Source organism: Entelurus aequoreus, linkage group LG02, assembly GCF_033978785.1.
Source record: "Entelurus aequoreus isolate RoL-2023_Sb linkage group LG02, RoL_Eaeq_v1.1, whole genome shotgun sequence".
Classification (NCBI taxonomy): Eukaryota; Metazoa; Chordata; class Actinopteri; order Syngnathiformes; family Syngnathidae; genus Entelurus; species Entelurus aequoreus.
This window is the reverse complement of record NC_084732.1, coordinates 40,474,905-40,497,791: the sequence shown is the minus strand read 5'-3', so window position 1 is coordinate 40,497,791 and position 22,887 is coordinate 40,474,905. Positions and strand designations below refer to the sequence as shown.

General features: G+C 40.6%; 1 protein-coding gene across 1 annotated transcript in view; it reads right to left on the bottom strand.

The window, feature by feature from the left end:
• syt9a (synaptotagmin IXa) overlaps window positions 1–22,887 on the bottom strand; it is a 111,014-nt gene that overhangs the window by 48,909 nt on the left and 39,218 nt on the right. Inside the window, exon 2 of the mRNA XM_062026782.1 lies at window positions 10,825–11,326. Within this exon, the coding sequence (XP_061882766.1) occupies window positions 10,825–11,326 (502 nt within the window). The remainder of the gene's footprint in view (window positions 1–10,824; window positions 11,327–22,887) is intronic.

Below are 22,887 nucleotides of genomic sequence, written 5' to 3'. Positions count from 1 at the left end.
GGTAATTTATTATAATTATTTATTTAATTTATTTTTGTTTAAATAGGGATGACATACATATGTTATTGTATAATTTAAGTTTGTGCGCGTGATTGACAGCCTAAGGCTTATGAGGCACATTTTTTATTTATTTTTTTATTTCAACTTAAAAACGTATGAGCCTATGCCTATGCCTACAACATAGGCTAAGTGTTTATCTTTATTTTCCTGCCTGTCGTTGACAATGGAGATTGTCTGATATTTTGTCATGGCTGCAGATCAATCAATAAAGGTTCATCTTTGTCGCACAATTGTTCACTGTTTCACTGTGCACCCCGCCCTCGTCCCTATTTGAGCATTACAATGTTAACAAGTTAATATTCATTTAAATAAATTCAGAATTTTTTTTTTACCTAACGAAAATACAGGCCTAGTCTTTCTAAAACATTTTTTTAACTTCTTAAAAGCATTGTTCTGCTTGCTGCAACTGCGCACACAAAGTGTGAGGACCGCACTCCTGATCTGAGGGCATTGGCAACAATAGTCAACACTTTTTAATGGAAATTACAATAATATTATAATAATGATAAATAATATTATCACGCATTAATATCTCTTAGCCACTAATGCGTAGCCAAGAGATACTGTATTAATGCGTGGGACGCATTGAATGTCTCTGCTGCGTTGGATCAGTCTCCTTTCTTTAACAGGCAAAAGCTTTCTAACCTCACTAATGCCTTGCATCGTCTATATTAGATCTATAACAACGGGCGGGTGGCGGGCGGGTGTGGTTTTGATAAAATGTTGGTTCGGGTGAATGGCGGGTGGATGACAACTTTTGTGATGCGGTTGCGGATGAAATAATTGCCTATCCGCGCATCTCTACTGCACGCCTTCATCCAAAATGTGCACTTTGAGTGGAGCAACCCTTTGATGTGGACATTCCCTGTCAAAGCCTGGTTTGCACGTATTCTCTTATCAACTTAAGTACTTTGCTCCTACGCCCTTCAAAGGCTGCACTGAGCGCAGTGCTCCCGGAAAGGTGAAATATTATATTGCACTTGAAGTTTGAATGCGGTGTACACCACACATAATACAATGAGACCTTCAGAAAGCTATCAAATATATATTAATGACCTGGAAACATTCATTGAGATGAGGGTAAAAGCCCATATTACCCCTCTGAATGATTTATCAAAAAAAACTAAATGCACATTGAGAGGAAAGGGACCGCACATATTGGCCGAGTTTGGACATCCTTGGACTAGGGCTGTACGGTATACTGGTACAAATAAAGTACCGCCTTGAATTAATTGAAATCGGTACTACAGTGTCTTTGAAAAATACCGGTACCGTTCTTTCATCTAAATACCGTTGCGCGACGATTGACTACAGAGCAGAGGCGCATGATGTTGAGTATGTCAAAACACACACACAAAGTGCATACAAGCTATAACATCTTGGAGAGGGAGGATGGCTTACAACAACATTTCTACTGGTTAATAAAGAGGGTGCGTGAAGTGCCATATGGAGGTATTTGGGCTACAAAACTAACTATAAAGGTGACGCTTTAAACAGGGAGGCGGCACGCTGGAAGTGTTGCTTAAAAACACGCCCCGCCAAATGTGGCGATTAGTATTACCACCTTTGCTTCAAACTTAGGTAAACATTTAAATAATAAGCATTCAGATCTGCACAAGGAATTCTAAAGAGTGACAGGTAATAATGTAGTTGTTACACCTGTCCTGCTGTTCGGCTCCGGTGCAGACCGTAGTAGAGGAGCACAGGGCAGACGTTCCTTCTAGGGTCGATGTTTTTGTCAGGGGCAACACCCTTCACTTTGCTAAGCTCCGCTTTCGGGTCACGAGGCCGCAGATTCCTGACAATCTGGTTGCTTCATTATTAGTTTTGCAGGACACAGCCGGACCCGTTCATCACTCTACTACGCAGTGCACGTGCTACCTCTCTCTTTTTACTCGCCCCCTCACTCACTGACGTCACTCAGACAACACGTTGCCATTCTCGCAAACACATATACTGTACGCTACTCTCATGAGTTAACCAGTTCCCCTTCTGTGCACATGTAGATACATAGACGCACACACAGCTGCTTGGCTTGATGCCAAATATTGTCGGAGTTAAGACCTTCCATCTAGCGTCAGCTAATGTAAGTAAAATGACTGAATTTTGGAACAAATTGCTACAATTTGTGTTTTATCTTTAACAAAAGTGCTGTACCTGCTACATGGCTTATCTGTGTACATTTATCCATAGTTTTGTTTTTAGTAGTTACTAATAATTGTATTTTTCTTAAAGCACAGACCAGGAGTGACAACCATAAACCATGAAGCATTTAATATAATGCCAATAAAGTTTTTTATTCTATTATAATCTAATCCTTGATTATGGCAGACTATACTGTATGTAAGATGAAAAATTGTAAATTGTTCTTTGAGTGCAACAAGAAAAGCCCAATGTGTGTAATGCCCTTTAATTTATATTTTAACCTTGAAAATGTTTTATTTGAGTGCAATGTGCAATAGCCAATATTGACATTTTTCGTTGTTCCTTTTATTTGGAAAAGTATCAAAGTATTGATATACATTTTGGTACCGGTACCAAATTACTGGTATCAAGATATTCAATAATAAAACGATTTCATCTCAACTGTTAGTCCATCATTAAAATATGTGACAATTTAATCGAAAATACATACATGATGTAGCGTCTATCAATTGATTTAAAGGCCTACTGAAACCCATTACTACCGACCACGCAGTCTGATAGTTTATATATCAATGATGAAATCTTAACAATGCAACACATGCCAATACGGCCGGGTTAACTTATAAAGTGCAATTTTAAATTTCCCGCCACACTTCCGGTTGAAAAAGCCTTCGGAGGATGACGTATGCGCGTGACGTAGCCCGGGGAGCGGAGGTATGCCTTCCCCATTGAATACAATACAAAAAAGCTCTGTTTTCATTTAATTATTCCACAGTATTCTGGACATCTGTGTTGGTGAATATTTTGCAATTTGTTTAATGAACAATGGAGGCTGCAAAGAAGAACGTTGTAGGTGGGATCGGTGTATAGCGGCTGGCTGTAGCAACACAACAAGGATTACTCACTTGGATAGCAGACGCGCTAGCCGATGCTAACTGGCCACCGCACGGACGATCGGGTGAAGTCCTTCGTCGCGCCGTCGATCGCTGGAATGCAGGTGAGCACGGGTGTTGATGAGCTGGGCAGATGAGGGCTGGCTGGCGTAGGTGGAGTGCTAATGTTTTTATCATAGCTCTGTGAGGTCCGGTTGCTAAGTTGCTAAGTCAGCCTTAGCGTCGTTAGCAACAGCATTGTTAAGCTTTGCCAGGCTGAGATCTATTAACCGTGTAGTTACATGTACATGGTTTAATAGTATTGTTGATCTTCTGTCTATCCTTCCAGTCAGGGATTTATTTATTTTGTTTCTATCTGCATTTGAGCCCGATGCTATCACGTTAGCTCATGCTAAAGAGCTTCGTCGATGTATTGTCGTGGAGATAAAAGGCACTGAATGTCCATTTCGCGTTCTCGACTCTCATTTTCAAGAGGATATAGTATCCGAGGTGGTTTAAAATACAAATACGTGATCCACAATAGAAAAAGGAGAGAGTGTGGAATCCAATGAGCCAGCTTGTACCTAAGTTACGGTCAGAGCGAAAAAAAATATGTATTTCACTGCATTCTAGTCCGTCACTCTAACGTTCCTCGTCCACAAATCTTTCATCCTCGCTCAAATTAATGGGGTAATGGTCCGAATAGCTCTAGCTGCGTTGAAAACAATAGGAAAATATGAGGGAGTGAACAACTGACAACGTCACGCTACTTCCGGTAGGGGCAAGGTTTTTTTTATCAGAGACCAAAAGTTGCAAACTTTATCGACGTTGTTCTATACTAAATCCTTTCAGCAAAAATATGGCAATATCGCAAAATGATCAAGTATGACACATAGAATGGATCTGCTATCCCTTTTTAAATAAAAAAAATTCATTTCAGTAGGCCTTTAATTTATTTTTTTGACAGTTAATATCGAACTGTCAGCTGTCACGCTCCCCCTCGCAAACACACACAAAAATGTTTTAAGTCCACCCTGACTCGTAACGGCTTCAGAAACATTTGTACTAAACAGAAGACTTAACATCACATACATCAGGGTGGTTATAATAACAAGTGAAACAAAATGGCACCTATTCTACGGAGTTCCATCCAGACCGAAATAGAGGCGGTTGCGCTTGCATACACACTATATCACATTGACGACACACGTACACATGGCAATTAAGCACTGCCTGGATTGATACGGCCTTTACAAAGGTAAAGTGTTATCTTTTACACAAATTTCAAGTGTTAGTAGAACTCCATGTCCCATGATTTTCACAGAGCCCACAAAAAAGGCGCCAGGGCAAACTCAGCCTCATTAGTAAGGAAACCGCATTAATTCACAGGTTTAGGCACTTGTGCCTCACTTATGCGGAGTCAGCATGTCTGGAACCTGGATGGGAAAATCTAAATATGAAAAATGTGACTAACTTCAAGCATATAAAAAAACATTTCAGCACAAATGGGAGAATATGGTCCTTAATGAAATGGATTACCCAAATAAACCAGTTTCTTCCATGTTTAGGGGTTTATGTGAAGTCTCTGTTTACATGTATATCTATTCCAATCGTTGGGAAAATGCTGTGTGGCCCCTATACGCTATGTGTCGAATGTGGTCTTTTCAGATGTTTTAGCTCTGCAGGATACTAAGGTTCTACAACGCTGTGAATTATTTCTAAATACTGGATCACATGTCAATGACGTTGTCTAAACTGTTATATATGGAGATTTCATATTTATGTCAATAAATCAGAGGACACCCAAACTGATAGAGAGATGGCGTGGGGACCCCCTACTTAAAGCATCTTGTAAAAAATTGTGTTTTGGTCTTAAACTACCGGTTACCAGTAGTCTGAAAGGTACCTTGTTTTTGCTCAATATTCACCTGTACCTCCCCGTTGGACAGACCGATGAATACAGATGGTCCTAAGTCACACACACAAGTGTTTCTTAACCATAGGGCCGCAAGCGCCTCCTAGAGGGCCACCAAAAAGTATCTCTTTCTCAGCTGTGGTCGGTATGGGCCGCAGTGCTATTTAGGTTTAATACACTTTAGCTGTATTTTTATTTGCATTTAAATTTTATTGACAGTTGATTAAAGAAACATATTATTTAATTAGAATTTGTCTTTTGGAGCCTTGCATAATTGTATGAAAACGTATTTTTCATCAGTTTTTATGAGTGCCTTCTTTTGCAGTATATTTAGTTAGTATTTATTTATACCCTAGCCCAGGGGTCGGCAACCCAAAATGTTGAAAGAGCCATATTGGACCAAAAAAAACAAAAACAAATCTGCCTGGAGCCGCAAAAAATTAAAAGCCATATTACATGTGTCATGAGATATAAATGTAATTAAGAAGACTTAAAGGAAACTAAATTAGCTCAAATATAGCTACAAATTAGGCATAATGATGCAATATGTACATATAGCTAGCCTAAATAGCATGTTAGCATCGATTAGCTTGCAGTCATGCAGTGACCAAATATGTCTGATTAGCACTTCACACAAGTCAATAACATCAACAAAACTCACCTTTGTGCACTCATGTACAACGTTAAAAGTGTGGTGGACAAAATGAGACAGAAAAAGAAGTGGCATAAAAAACGTCCTAGAAAGTCGGAGAAAGTTATGCATGTAAACAGACTATACGGTGAGTTCAAGGACCGCCAAAATAAGTAGGACAAAACGGCGCTCGCCAAATACTTGAATCAGTGAAGCATATTTAATATAAACAGTGTGATTTATAACAATTACGGAGGTTTGTGTCATGTTTGTCCTCCTACAGAAACCATACTAAAACAAAAAAATTGATTTTTTTTTTCCCCCTCATCTTTTTCCATTCTTCATACATTTTTGAAAAATCTCCAGAGAGCCACTAGGGCGGCGCTAAAGAGCCGCATGCGGCTCTAGAGCCGCGGGTTGCCGACCCCCGCCCTAGCCTAACCACGGATTTCCACAGGATGCGTCATGCCTGCAGTACGGTACCGTCATGGCGTTGCCGTTCCGGATCCCTGCGCTAAATATACGCAGAGCTTCTATTTTTGCCGGTTGCCGCAACACAGCAGAGGAATTCTACTGAAATCTGCTTGTGTGGGACAGGAAGTCATGCACAAACACAAAATTAATAATCCGGTTTACTTTCAAAATAAAATAGTCCGTCTTTAAGGAGGATTGTATTTTATATTTTGAAACGTCCTAATGGGCGGAGACGGACATGAGGTCAACTTGTCAAAGGTTTCCAGTCAAAATTTTACCTTGTTGACCCAAATGCTGATTCTGGAAGTCCAAAATTCAAGAATCATTTACAAGCATATGCATAAAATAAAAGTAACGTATTAATTAATTTCCCGAATAATTAAGGAGTATTTCTGTAAGTAATACGATTACTTTTTGGTGAAGTAACAAGTAACTCTAATTAATACATTTTTTAAAGTAATTATTAGAACACTGGTCGCGATAGTAAGGAAATAGGGAACAAATGCGCACAAACTATCGGTGGCTGTTGCGGTCACATTTTCTGGTGGTTGTTGAGAGGCTGACGTGTATTAATTAACTCATTATATGTTCTACATATGGTGAATGTTCATAGTAATCTTGGACAAAGCAAACCTTCAAGTTTGAATGGTATTTCAGTTTTAACACATGATAAGATAAGGCCCCTTAGTTTGATATTCGCAGATTAATTGGATCACTTCTCGTAGGAACGAGGCCCTAATTGGGACTTCGGAATGCAAAAGTGATAGCCATATCTGAGAGGACACTACCTGTCTAGTTGAAACGCCGACCTTTAAGTTATGACTTAAAGCGGTTGTTTTCCAGAAACTTACACACAAACATCTCCTTTTATATTATTAGATTTAGTGCACACCCAAACAGACACAGAAGGAATATATAAACTGATGGTTAGGCTTCTCCAAAGCGGGAATCCTCCATTTTTTGACTAAGATTCCTCCGGGTACTGGAGACCTGTTTAAATGACGCTCGCTTGTAATAAAGCAACTTTTGGTTCAGCAAAACGTCTGCGACGTCTCTTTTGATCCAACTACGCAGCTGCTTCGTCCCTCGGAGGGGACGGCAAAACCAGAATTAGACTTCAAGATAGGGCTGGACGATATATCGATATACTCGATATATCGCGGGTTTGTCTATGTGCGATATAGAAAATGACTATATCGTGATATTCGAGTATACGTTCTCACGCAGTTGCTTTTAGCTGCTGGCATTACACTACAGGCTCTTCCCACTCCTTCTTGTGACTCCTTCTCACAGACAGCAAGCGCACTTTCTTATATACGTCACATACTGTCACGTCATACGTCACATACGTATACGCCTTGAGGTAGAAGCATTGGTAACGTTAGCTGTGATGCTAGCGGAGTGGTGCGAGTGGTAATACGAGAGAAAGAAGGTGCGAATCTGGTAACAAATGAAGGAATAATTAATTCCAAGTAAATCAGCAGGGCGTCCATCGTCTGGCGGTGGTTTGGCTTCAAGTGGGAATATGTCAAACAGACAACCGTAATTTGTCAAGTGTGGGGAAAAAGTGTTGCTACAAAAAGTAGCATTACTGATAATTTGTAGCATCATTTGAAAAGTCCCCTGCTCGAGAATGAGGAGTGCTTACTCCGCATGTCAACATCTCCATTCGGTGCCACACGCCCACACCATCAAAATGCAGAGGAAACCATTTCCAGATCAACACCGTATGAAAAAACTAGTCAACAAAAGGAGATCATGTCCGCAGGAACCTACCACATAGCGAATGACATACACTATTGGATTTCCTATTATGCAGCTCATTTTTATTTGAGTTATATCTTGTGTGACATCGTGCACAAAAGTGCACTTTATTTGTTTTAACCTATTGTAGTGGCGTTCTGTACAAAAAGTGCACTTTAATTTAGTGTTGTTTTGATATGTCATCTTAGTGTCATCATGCACAAAAGTGCACTAATAGCTTGTTTTAAAATGTCTCTGACAATCTTGCACTTTCTGTTTTGGAAATGACATGAATGTTTGTGCCACTGCTTAATAACTGTTTAATAAATACACTTTTGGTCAATTCATTTAGTTGTGATTTCCCTCTCTGCATGAAAGTTTAAAAGTAGCATATATTAATGCAGTATGAAGAAGAATGTTTTAATGTAGACACATAGAATCATCATACTGCTGTGATTATATGCATCAAGTATTCATTCAAGGCTAAGGCAAAATATCGACATATATATCGTGTATCGCGATATGGCCTAAAAATATTGAGATATTAAAAAAAGGCCATATCGCCCAGCCCTACTTCAAGGCGTACGTGGGTTCTGAGTTTGAAGTTACGCATTTAAGCTGGAGTATATTTAAAGTGTATTTAATAGATTACAGAAAAATATGGCATGTATTATACAAAATAAAACGTTATGGCAAAAATTGAAAAGCGTAAACAAAAATATACAACATCCAACCCGGCCTCTCTCCTGTTTCCTATTACCTATTTCCTGAATTTGACACAGGTGAATGCTCATTCTTAAATACTTCCTATCGAGTGAAAAATACAACCACACCCCTGCCCATGTGACCAGTAACACCCCCAACCCAGCAGACACTCCCCCCACACACATTACTCCTAAAATACCCTAATTTTGGCTCCTACAGTGGGCATTTATCTTTTTGTTGTTCTTCATTTTCACTTCTGTGTCACACTGCTGCATGGGAGACATAATGAAGCCTGTACTAAAAAGTGGCATTACTGTGTGATCTCCTCAGTGGAGCAACTTTGTGAGCTATCTGACTCCTGCTGGCTGCCTCGACTCACACACAGCGATGTGGTGCACGCAGACTTCTGTCGCGAATGATCATGACTCTGTTTCTGGAGTTCTGCAGCGAATCTCTTAACGGCCCATTTAACTGTTCACTACAGTGGGTTGTAATAATAATAATGTGTATTCAAAGACATTAAATTAAAAAAAATACAGGGGAAATATAATAGATAATAGCTATAAATAAAAAGTCTAATTAACCAAAAATGTGTGGAAATCCATTTGTGCGTAACTGTGGAAGTTTGCACTTGCATGAATAACGTGAAACAGTTTCTGGATTGATAAATCACATTGCATTGAATATATTTGCATCTCCTCCCCCAGTATTGTGGGCGTTCTGGAAATCCACATATAGTCTGCATGTTCATGAAGACATACACAGTGAATGTATTTCCCTCCCCTATTTGCTCATTTAAATGATAAATGATAAATGGGTTATACTTGTATAGCGCTTTTCTACCTTTAACGTACTCAAAGCGCTTTGACAGTATTTCCACATTTACCCATTCACACACACATTCACACACTGATGGCGGGAGCTGCCATGCAAGGCGCTAACCAGCAGCCATCAGAGGCAAAGGGTGAAGTGTCTTGCCCAAGGACACAACGGACGTGACTAGGAAGGTAGAAGGTGGGAATTGAACCCCAGTAACCAGCAACCCTCCGATTGCTGGCACAGCCACTCTACCAACTTCGCCACAAGAGACACAATCCTCAGCGCATGGGGTTAGTACAGTAGATCAGCTTTGTGTAAGCTATAAAGTTTGCAAGCAAACTCTTCGTAAATCAGGCCCTAAGTTGTTAAGTGCTGCCGTGTCAATGTAAAGACATTTTGCTTGATGGGGGACATGTTTTTTCAACCAGTTTCACACATGAGTGTTTGTCAGTCCCCTAAAGGTGAGTACCCAATTTTGTTGTGATTCAGCCAAAAAACATAAAGTTACATGTGTTTTAGGGAGCATTTTAAATTGTATGAGACATTTCAAATGATTCCAACTCATGGCGTCAAACGTTAGGGTTAAAAGGAACTTTTTGGGGGGAATTTTGCCTATCGTTCACAATCATTATGAAAGACAAGAACACGCGTCTTTTTTTTTGAGGGGCGTGGGTGTTTAAAGATCATAAAAAATACTGACTTCAAAACACTCCATCAACATTTTGTATACACGCTGCAGGCAATGCTATTTCGACATGAATAGAGCGCTTACCCAAATAAACCAGAAGAAAATGTCACCTGCCAGCTAGACCAACCACTGTCCATCGAGTAAGTCACACTTCATATTGTTCATGATACAGACAGAACATCATGCGTGTATCATGACAGACACCATACGCTGTCTGGCGAGCTGTGTACAAACAAAACATGAATGTGGGCTAATACTTTACAGATACTGTAATATGATTGTTCATGTTTCTCAGTCAGTACAGATTGGTGTTCTATCGCAGTGTTGTACATTACAAATTCAAACGTGTTTTGTGCTAATGTAGAAGCTAGCTTATATCTTGCCGTAGTTAGCTCTTACAGCTAATACCGTAGCACGCCGATGTCTTACTACGCTAGAAAAAGATTTCCTCAGTGTTTGCTCTTACAATACCAATGTCACTACAGTGGGGTTAATAAACAGGTTAGGAGACGTAAATCAAGTATTGTTGACCATTTTTTAGTACATTTTTACAGTGATTTAGAGGTAGAATCGATTGCTCCCATTAGCTGCATTGCTAGCCACCAAGATTGAGCCGATTTTTACATATAAGATGCAAAAATTAATAAAAAACTTTTGTCTTCTTGTCTACCCTAATTAATGTGAACGATAGGCAAAATCCCCCCCAAAAAATTGCAGTTTCCCTAAGAATATATGAAGGACATCCCATGATAATGGCGAACACATAACTGACCCGATTTCTGACATGGAGTTCCCGGACGAGGAAGGTTCTGTCGTCTGTCTCTGAATGCGTGGGTTGGTGTGAACCCCATTTTCCCGACTTGTCTCCTGCTGGGCGTCGAGTGGAATGTCTGGAGAAGTGTAACTGATCTTCATGGCTGCCTCAGGTGGGGCCAGGACCACAGGGGGAGGCGATACAGGCGTAACTGGAGCCTCCACAGAAACAACTGACTCCATAGGAGCGTGCTCCTTGGCAATGGAGCAGTGTGACGACTCATGGCGGTTGTGTGCTGGGGGGTCCACGGCAGTGTAGACTGGCTGCCTTGGTGCAGGCTGGGAGGGCAGAGGGCTCATCGCCGGGTTGAGGTGCCCACCGTGGGGCTCCTTGGTTGTGGGGGATAGACCACGCTCCCTCCATGGTATCCAACAAAGCTTCCAGGAGACGAAGAGGGAGACTCCAAATAGAGCCAAGCCGCAGGCTGTCACTACCAGAGACAGAAGACTCACCGACACATCTGTAGAAGAAGAAGAGTGTCACTTTTGTTTTTATTCTGTGACAATCATGTATACTCACAATGTGAGAGCAAAGGGAGCAGTGTTCAAACAGACCCAACAGGGTGCATTCTTTATCTGTATATTTATTATATATGTAATAATCTGTACTCTCCCACACATACAACACCTCCCTCCTCATCCCTGCACAAGGAACACTTAAAGGGGCTGTTTGCAACATTTACACAGATGCCTGGAGGGCGCCAACTTTCCAATGTATTTTACACAGGATATCCCCCCCTCTTACTGCTTTTCGTATGTAATGGCATTATTACGTACTAACCTTAACACATGTAAGCGCATTAGCTTTAGGTGTTGTTAGCTAATAGCAATTTGGATAGGTAGCATCAGCTGTCATTGAATGTATATTCTATCAAAACAACAACATGACTGCAAATTGTTAGTTGTTTTACTCGGACTACTTTTGTATGTGTGCACGCGCTCCCTACGTATTGGTGTTGACGAAACAGGGTGAGTGATCGTCGTAAACACCTATCATTTAATTCGGGCCAGTGCAAATTGTTATTACATAAACTTTGTACTTGTGAAAAATATAGACAATTGTCATACTAATTGTGTTCTGTTCAAACACTAATGGTAACATAAGCTAGCCAACGGTGTTCTTGTTATATTATTTGCTTTGAAAAATGTTACTGTGAGGAAGTTGCAAACAGCACCTGTAACTGACACAACTGTGCTGAGCTGTGCTTTTATTTGGTTTGATTTACTGTTGTTGTTTTTACATTCTATTTGCACTAAAGTATCACTATCTGTTCTTTTTTTCTGTGTATTGTAATAATGCACCATCATCCCTTCGGCACATTTGTCAGGGTGCACTATAAGACTCATCGCAGGGCGCCGTGCGTGGTGGAAAAACCGATTACTCAGAGTTGGCATTAACACTGGAACAGAGACAAACAACCTCAAACATCAAGTAAGCTCCATTTTCTACATTTCGTACCAGCAGGTCAACGTCAAGAACACCAAACAACACCAAAGGATGCAAGCATCCTACAGTCTGCTTGAGATCGGAAATTGGAAGCGACTGTTAGCAAAAAGCTTGTTTCCCCCAGAATTAGTGGAAACAACAAGACTCCGGCAAGACATGGTCCTGTGGTCTCCAAAGCTGGTTTACATTGCGGAGCTGACAGTGTCATGGGTAAATGGGGTTAAAGAGGTTTACGAGACGAAGAAAAACAAATGTTCTGACCTAGCTGCTGAAGCAGTCCAGAATGACTGGAAGACCACCATCTTTCAGTAGAAGTGGAATGCAGGGGATTTGTGGCAGCAACTACCTTATAGGGACCACTCCCTCCAACAGACTATCAAGACTGTCAAATGCTGCTGAAAAAATAGGCACTTGCCGGACCAACTACAGCCAGGCAACAAAATAAAGGCACATGTATGGGGACAGGTATTCACCTCGATCAGGGATTAGGACACCCATTCCATGTAGAGTCCACTAAGGGACATGGAGCGTATGGCATAGAGGGCGGTGTACCTGGGATGCTGAGTACACAGTTGAGCCATCTTCAGATATTGTGGGCTTCAATCAATGAAACGTTGATGAAGCAGGGCGCCCACCTTCCAAGATGTAATTATTATTGAAACATCAAATCCTAATTTATTTATTTTTATTTTTATTTATTTACAGACAGATCATTTTGTATTACATTATTGTTTCTTTTGTTAATATCAGAGTCCGTTCTGCAAAGAGGTAATCCCCAGAAATGCACACTTTATGGAGAGGGACCCACAGTTAAAATATACATTGTCATATAATATACAAAATACAGTACAATACAATTAATTTCAAAATCTACCCACCAAATACCCATTTACAATTCCACACCAACCTACCAACATGTTGACATTTATAAAGAACAAATCTTTAAATCCATCAAATCAGTCTTGATATGCTATTATTCAAATTTGATTAAAAAGTTGCATATTGAAGATCTGTGATAATCTCATCATACAGAGAAAGGTCAAGACCAAAATTATGCGACTAATGTGAATTCCTCAGCCATGTGGGGTGTGTTAAATATACTAAGTATTACATAGTAATACATTTTTCTTAACATTGCTTTTTAAAAATGTTTAAAGAATACGATTCTTTTATAAAGCTATCAATCTCATTCCAGATCATCGGGCCTCTACAGGCTATACCAGGGCTCGGTAACCCGCGGCTCCGGAGCCGCATGCGGCTCTTTGACCACTCTGATGCGGCTCAGCTGCATACTTGCCGACCCTCCCGAGAGACTTCCGGATTTCAGTGCCTCTCCCAGATATCTCCCGGGGTTAATATTCTACAGTTTTCATCCTAACAATAATAATAAGGGCGTGCTGTGATGGCACAGCATTTAACGCCCTCTACAACCTATACAAACAGCGTGCCAGCCTAGCCACATGTCGTATGCAGCTTCTGCTTGCACACGTAAGTGACAGCAAGGCATACTTGGTCAACAGCCACACAGGTTACATTGACGGTGACCATATAAAACAACTTTAACACTGTTACTAATATGCGCCACACTGTGAACCAAAACCAAACAAGAATGACAAACACATTTCGGGAGAACATCTGCACCGTAACACAACATAAACACAACAGAACAAATACCCAGAATGCCATGCAGCCCTAACTCTTCCGGGCTACATTATACACCCCTGCTACCATCAAACCCCACTCTCCCCAACCCTGCTCCCCCACACATCAACCCACCGTGCATCGGTTGAGGTGGGCGGGGTTTGGTGGTAACAGGGGTGTATAATGTAGCCCGGAAGAGTTAGGGCTGCATGGGATTCTGGGTATTTGTTCAGTGTGTTTATGTTGTGTTACGGTGCAGATGTTCTCCCGAAATGTGTTTGTCATTCTTGTTTGGTGTGGGTTCAGTGTGGCACATATTTGGAACATTGTTAAAGTTGTTTATATGGCCACCCTCAGTGTGACCTGTATGGCTGTTGACCAAGTATGCCTTGCTGTCACTTACGTGTGCAAGCAGAAGCCTTATACAACATGTGGCTGGGCCGGCACGCTATTTGTACAGGTTGTAGAGGGCGTTAAATGCTGTGCCATCACGGCACGCCCTTATTATTGTTGTTTGGGTGAAAATCAGCAGACATTCGAGAGAATAGTTGCCCTGAAATTCGGGAGTCTCCTGGAAGAATCGGGAGGGTTGGCAAGTATGACGCTGTCAAGCGCCATTCATATAAAATTTGCGGGCCGCACTAACATTACATTTTCATATTAAGGTGCGGGCCGCGTGTCTGAGATCCCTGGTTTATACATAGCACAAAGCAAAAAAAAAACTTTGTATGCAGTGTTATTTCATTTTAAATTTCAAAAGAGTTTTGTGGCTCCCATTGTTTTCTTTAATTTGTGAAACTGGTCAAAATGGCTCTTAAAGTGGTAAAGGTTGCCGACCCCTGGGCTATACTAAAGCTTGTACACTTTAGATGGCGATTTTCCACTCTTAATAAAGGTTTACTTATGGTGTTATGTCTATGAGAAGGAGTGGTCACTGGAATGAGCTGGCAGAGTCTAGAATTTCATCCGTACACTACGTTATACATAATACAAGGACTGTGGAATCTGTTGCACTCAGTAAGCCTCAGAAGATTGTACCCATAAAAAAGAGGATTTGAGGGAGCATTAAAGTTTGCCCACGATATAACACGTATAATAATAATAATAATAATAATACCTGGGATTTATATAGCGCTTTTCTAAGTACCCAAAGTCGCTTTACATTCTTGAACCCATCATTCATTCACACCTGGTGGTGGTAAGCTACTTTCGTAGCCACAGCTGCCCTGGGTAGACTGCGAATGACTTTCTTCTGAAGAATCTCCATTTTTTAAAGATAACTGGGATACGTGTTACACCATACGACATTGCAATAGTTTATTTGTGGTTCAAATAGAGTCTGATACAGAATTAGGAGAGCGTTAACAATTAGAACAATTTCCCTTGTGGATCATTTAAGTTTGTCTAAGTATGAGTCTAAGTCTAAGTTAAGAGGAAGACAGTTTTCAGTGCCTTTGATTTTGAGGGTAGACCGACATATTTAGATAATGTATTCATTAAATATTCAATATGGCTTTTGAAATTTATAAATGCATCTATGTATACACTGTTGCGCTTGTAACGCAAAAGCAAGACAACTTGAAATATCTTTGACACACAAACGTGTGCGCTGTTCATTCAAACCACGATCAGAAATATACTTTTACATGAAGCGACTCAAAATGGTGGTCACAACAAACCCCCACTTTTGGGTAAAACTCTTGACGGTCACTTAAAGGGGCCGTACCGAATTACTCACTCTTAACTGCATATCCATCAATCCATCCATTTTCTACCGTGTGTCCCTTACGGGGTCGGATGAATGGTAAACAAGAACAAAATTGTTATGTGCACAATAATACAATGGCAGTGAATAATGACGACAAAGTCAAGTAAACAGGTGTGATAAATTATGTCCTTAAAGCAACCGCTACAACATACAGGGTTTGTTGTGACCAACATGGAGAAAATTATAACTGGGGATCTGAACACAGATATTCAACGCAAAGATGCGCCTGTCTTCGGATCCTTCAGCAAGTTTTGTAATCTGCACGGTCTTTCCCAGCTAATAGCGCTACCCACAAGGGTGTGTGATTCCACCCAATCAACCATAGATCTCATTCTCACTTCAGACCGGCCTAAAATAAAAAATAGTGGGGTCATGATCTGTGGTCTTAGCGACCACTATTTAACCTTCTGCACCCGTAAAATAGCTAAACCTAAAGCCAATGGCCACATAACAGCCCAATCCAGATCCCTCAAAAAATACTCCAATGACCATTTCAATTTAAAATTAGATGAGTGGGACTGGTCCCCTGTGCTCGCGAGCAACCTGGTCGATGTCGCTTGGGATCGCTTCAAAACGGCGTTCCTAAAGATACTAAATGACATGGCTCCCGTGAAAACAGTCAGGATCAAAGCCAGCTCGGAACCATGGATGAATCCGGACCTATTAGCTGCCATAAAAGACAGAGACAGGAAATACTCTGAATACCAAAAATGTAAAACAGAAGTAGATAAACAACCAAATAATATCAACCTCAAATTACTCCTTTCAACTCTCAAAAAGCAATGCAATAAATTAAGAAATAAGTCAACCAACCTGACTAAATCCTTAAAAAAAAATTACATTAACGACAAAATAGAGGAAAACACGAATAAGCCACGTGAGCTCTGGAAAATTCTCAACAACCAGCTTCCTGGTTGCAGCCAGAAACTTAAAACAAGACTCACCAACATCAGCATCAAGGAGGGTGACTCCCTCATTACAGACAAAATGGAGGTAGCTAGCAGACTTAACATCTTTTTCACCAGCATAGCCGCAACTCTTGTCAACAAGCTGCCCCACCACTCTGGTCGCTTTGGTGTAGAACACATTAAAGCCTTCTACAGAAAGCTAGGAGTATCCAACGATGATTTCAAATTAGAAATGGTCACAGCTGATGAGGTGTTTAAAAAATTGAGCGCGCTCCACCCTAACAAGGCCACCGGCCTTGATAATATTCCCTCCAGATTCCTCAGGGACTCTGCCTCCATCATTGCCCCGATCATCACGCACATAATAAACCTATCAATTACACAAGGCCAAGTACCAAAAGATTTTAAGATAGCAAGAGTAACTCCCCTCTTTAAAAAAGGAAGCAAATTGGAACCTGGCAACTACCGACCTGTTTCTATTCTCAGCTCCATTTCGAAAGTAATGGAGAAAATAGTTTATGAACAGGTCGATAGTTACCTTGCCACTAAAAAACTCATGTACAAATTCCAATCCGGCTTCAGAACTAACCACTCCACTGACACATGCCTTCTCTATCTGACCGACCACATCAAACATGAGGTGGACGCGGGCAAATACTGCGGCATGGTCATGCTGGACCTTCAGAAGGCCTTTGACACCGTTAACCACGCTATACTGTTGGATAAGCTCAGAGCAATCGGATTTAACAAAACCTCTTGGAGCTGGATGCAGTCTTACTTGGAGGGGAGGGAGCAGGTGGTAGAGGTGAACGGCACCATGTCCCCCCCCCTCTCGGTGAGCTGTGGAGTCCCCCAAGGCAGTATATTGGGACCTTTACTGTTCCTAATATACTTAAACAACATGTCATCGGCATGCGACTGTGAATTGTTTTTGTTTGCGGATGACTCTGCCTTGCTGGTATCAGACAAGGACAAGTCACAGGTGGAGAAAATCCTCAGTGCTGAGCTCTGTAGAACTTGCACCTGGCTCGCTGACAACAAGCTATCCATCTACTTGGGTAAAACAGAATCCATCCTGTTTGGGTCCCACATCAAACTTAAGAGAGTCAATGACTTCAACATAAAAGTAGGTGACAGTGTCATCACCAGGAAAGATGAGGTCACCTACCTAGGTTCCATTCTAGAGGCTAACCTTTCCTGTGACAAAATGGCAACCAAGGTAATCAAAAAGGTTAACCAACGAACGATATTTCTCTACAGAATTTCCTCTCTGGTCCCACTTTTGAGGATTCTGGCGGGAACTCTCGTTCAACCCTTTTTCGATTATGCATGCACCTCCTGGTACCCTAGCACCTCCAAAACCCTCAAATCTAAACTCCAAACATCTCAGAACAAGCTAGTCAGGTTACTTCTAGACCTCCACCCCAGATCCCACCTCACTCCTACCCACTTCTCTAAAGTGGGCTGGCTCAAGGTGGAGGACAGAGTTAAACAACTTGCACTGAGCCTAGTCTATAAAATCCGCTACACCTCCCTGATACCGAAGTACATGTCAAACTACTTCCTTAACGTAAATGACCGCCATAACCACAACACCAGGGGGTGCTCCACTAACCACGTTAAACCCAGATTCCGAACTAACAAAGGTCTTAACTCATTCTCTTTCTATGCCACATCAATGTGGAATGCGCTCCCAACAGGTATAAAAGAAAGGGCATCTCTATCCTCCTTGAAAACCGCAATAAAAGTTCACCTCCAGGCAGCTACAACCCTAAACTAACACCCTCCCCGGATTGCTAATAATCAAATGTAAACAATCAAATGCAGATACTTTTTCTTTTTCTTATGCCTTCTGATCTCTCTCTCTCTCTCTCTCTCTATGTCCACTACTTAAAGTGCCCCCCCCCCTCCACACCCCTGATTGTAAATAATGTAAATAATTCAATGTGATTATCTTGTGTGATGACTGTATTATGATGATAGTATATATGATAGTATATATCTGTATCATGAATCAATTTAAGTGTACCCCGACTTAAACAAGTTGAAAAACTTATTCGGGTGTTACCATTTGGTGGTCAATTGTACGTAATATGTACTTCACTGTGCAACCTACTAATAAAAGTCTCAATCAATCAAACCAAGGAATTTAGTGCTCTCAACTCTCTCAATTGCTTTATCATTTATTTTGATCAATATCTTATCAAAGTTTTTACGGCTTCTATTTGAACAAAATATAATAAAGTTTGTTTTATTTATATTTAAGGATAATTTATTACATTTAAACCAATTATCTACTTTAATTAATTCACTATTGACAATAGTTTGAAGGCTTCCAGGATTTGTGTGTGACATGAATACATTTGTGTCATCAGCAAAAATTACTTTGTAAAGAATAATTGATGAGTTCACAAAGTCATTTATATATAATATAAAGAGAAGTGGTCCCAATATGGAGCCTTGTGGAACTCCACATGTGTGGGGAGGCGGGGCTGGAGGACCGACGGCGAGGCGTGCTGCGCCGGAGCCCGCTCCAAGATGGCGGCAAGGAGGCGGGGACGGCGAGCAAGCGGCGAGACGGTGCACGCCGAGAGCGACGCGGCAATTGTGACCAGGTGCGGGGATCGTGCACCTGGTCACAATCAGCTAATCCCCTCGCGGTGTTTAAAAAGACAGCAACCGAGAACGACGGGGCAGAAGGAGGTGCAGAGCCAGAAGTGCTGGAGGAGCGAGAGAGACGGAACACAAGACGCAGACGAAGACGCGGCCGGCTGAAAAGCTGAAGCAGACGGCGGAGCGAGCAGCAGAGGGAGGCGAAGCTGATAAGCGACCCGACCTGAAGGCACCCTTTATTGAAATAATAAAGAAGTCAACCCTGCTCGCAGCGATGTCTTCCTTTGATGGTCCTGAGAACCCGCACGACAGTGAGAGTCTGTCACAACATTGTACATGGAGATTTGCTGTTATTTATTTGCACATATTGCTCCCTTTCAAATTAATAACTCCTAAACCAACTGAGTGCAACAACTCTGACACCATAATGTTGAAATTTACTCAATAAAACGTCAAAATCAATTGTATAAAATGCTTTTGATAAATTAAGGAAAACACAGATTCCCCACTCACTATTATCAACAGCATCATTGATTTTTTTCAATGACTTTTGTAGATCAAGGATTGCCATACAGGTGGTATTCTTCTTCCTGACGCCATATTGGGATAGGATGAGTATATTTAGTTTATCCAGGTATCTGCTTAGTCTATTTTATACAACCCTCTTGAGTACCTTTGAGAATGTTGGTAGAGTCGATATAGGTCGATAATTTTTCAAGTTGTTTTTATCAACAGCTTTGTGAATTGTATAATTTTTGCAATCTTAGTTATTTTAGGTACCACTCCATGGAGCAGAGAGATATTTATACAATATACTTTTGTACAGGCAGATCTACAATTTATTGTACAATAAATTTGACAATTTTACCACACACATCATCCACACCAGCAGTATGGGAACTTTTCAGGTTCATAATTTTATTAACTCCTGATTTATTAGTAGGTGTTAGAAAACAAGAGTTTGAATAGTTACCTTTGAGGTAATGTTGGTTTGCTGTTCCCTTTTGTGGGGTTATGTTTTTTGAAAAAGTTTCACCTATAGAAGTGAAGTAATTATTAAAACTGGTAGCAAGATCAACATCATTGGGATAGTAATTTTCATTTAGTTTAATTTTGGTGTCAGGAAGGACAGTGGATCTTTCTACCCCGGCTGAGCACATTATTTAATACTTTCCAGCATTGCTTTTGATCACCACAGAAGCCTTAATACAATCAGTATAATAGTTCTGCTTACTTGTTCGTATGACACCAGTTAATTTACTTTTATATTTAGTGTACTTGTTTTTATTTGCCTCGGTTGGACTTTTGATGTAACATTTATAGAGATTATTTTTCTCATTGATTGACTTCATTATGCCCTTAGTGAGCCACGCATTTTGCACTTCTATGTCGTTTTTTTATATTGTTTTCTGGTATCGTAGTGTTAACGCTATTAGTTATTTCATTGATAAAAGTATTATAGGCCTCTTCCGGAGTTATACAGCTATAGTAGGTAATCTATTTAAGTAACGTTTTGATAATACTTGTATTCATTTTTTGAAGGAAGTTTGCTGTGTTGATTTTAGTTCAAGATCGATGAAGAGAATAACAAGAAAGTGATCAGAAATGTCTGACAGTATTACACCTGAATCAAAGCGAGTATTTTGAGTGTTTATGATTATATTGTCAATGATGGATTTGGAGGTTTCCGTCTCTCTAGTATATGTATTAATTGTTGGGAAAACTGACGAAGAACAAAGAAAAAGTAATTTTTCATGTCATTATTTTTAGCTAAATTTATGTTAAAATCTCCAAGAATAAAACAATTATGATTTATATTATTTATATATGATTTAATACATAATCTAATTTGGTCAAAAAACGATTTGGTTCAGAATCCGGAGGTCGATATATTATACCTAAAGTCATATTTTTCTTATTTTCAACATATCATTTTATAAATAAGGCATCTGATAAACCAGTGTCTATATATAGGTCATCACTGATGGTTACAGAGTATTTTGAGTCTACATACTGTATATGCACACACCCCCACCTGGTCTACCTGTTCTGTTTTTATTGTAGAGCAGTGGTCCCCAACCTTTTTGTAGCTGCGGACCGGTCAACGCTTGGAAATGTGTCCCGCGGACCGGGGGGGTATTTTTTTTTTTTTTTCATAAAGAAATACAATCATGTGTGCTTACGGACTGTTTCCCTGCAGACTGTATTTATCTATATTGATATATAATGTATATATTGTGTTTTTTATGTAGATTTAATTTTTAAAAAAAAAAAAAAAATATATATATATATATATATATATATATATATATATTTATATTTTTTATTTCTTGTGCGGCCCGGTACCAATCGTACCGGTCCGCGGCCCAGTGGTTGGGGACCACTGTTGTAGAGGACATAGCCATCCAGGTTGAGTGTGTTCAAGTATGATCTGTCATTCACCCAAGTTTCACTACATCCTATGACATTAAACTTATGATCTAAACTAGCTAACAAAGCAAGTAGGTCACTATGATGCTTTATCAAACTTCTCGCGTTTACAGAGAAAACGGAAGAGTTCCAAAAGCTGCAAAGTTTTCGGGTGTAACCCGCTTACAGTTACGTTTTTCAAAGCAATGATGTTCAAGTATTGCATAATTTTGGTCATAAGTTATTTTTTCAAAGCCCATTCAGTAATTTGATTAGAAAGTAGATGAGATCTGATGTAATGTGTGGAAAATTTAAAGGCCTACTGAAACCCACTACTACCGACCACGCAGTCTGATAAGTTTATATATCAATGATGAAATCTTAACATTGCAACATGTTGCAGAGCGGATTCGAACCCAAGATTTTTCCGCAGCAAGATCGCACTCCCTGTCTGGCAGCATGTCAGGACACGCTCCCGCACGCGCCGATTGCATCACGCCCTCTCTTCGCCGCAGCTCCAGGCGGTTAGTCATCAGCACACCTGGCAGTAATCAGGAGGACAGCATAAGAACCAGTCACTCCTTGGGACCTACGCCGGAACGTCGTTAACTCTTGTAGTAAGCATTACGTCTCTGGCTTCCCTCTCGTTGTCCTCGCCTTGCTTTTGTCTTTTGCCCCTTTTTGTCTTGTTGACTGATGTCCCTTGTTCTCCTTGCAGTTGCCTCCCTCAATCCTCGATCACTCGTTTTGGACTTGGACATTGTTGCTTGCCGCCTGCCTTCGACCACCTGCCTGTCCCCGCATCTCCCTTGTGCGTACCCTCTTGGTCAGACGGACTTTTCATCCATCACGCATGTACAACATCCTCTTGAATTATTTACATGGTTAATTCTACACTTAATCCTGCAACCAACACTTAGAGTAGCATACACATCCCATACAATCATCAAAGGTTAAAATAAATCTGGTAACCTTAAGCTCTTCGTGGTGTCGTCTCCTTCCAACCCTCACGTACATAACACAACACATGCCAATACGGCCGGGTTAACTTATAAAGTGCAATTTTAAATTTCCCGGCAAACTTCCGGCTGAAAACGTTTCTATATGATGACGTTTGCACGTGACGTCAATGGTTGAACCGGAAGTATTCGGACCCCATTGGATCCAATACAAAAAGCTCTGTTTTCATCCCAAAATTCCACAGTATTCTGGACATCTGTATTGGTGAATCTTTTG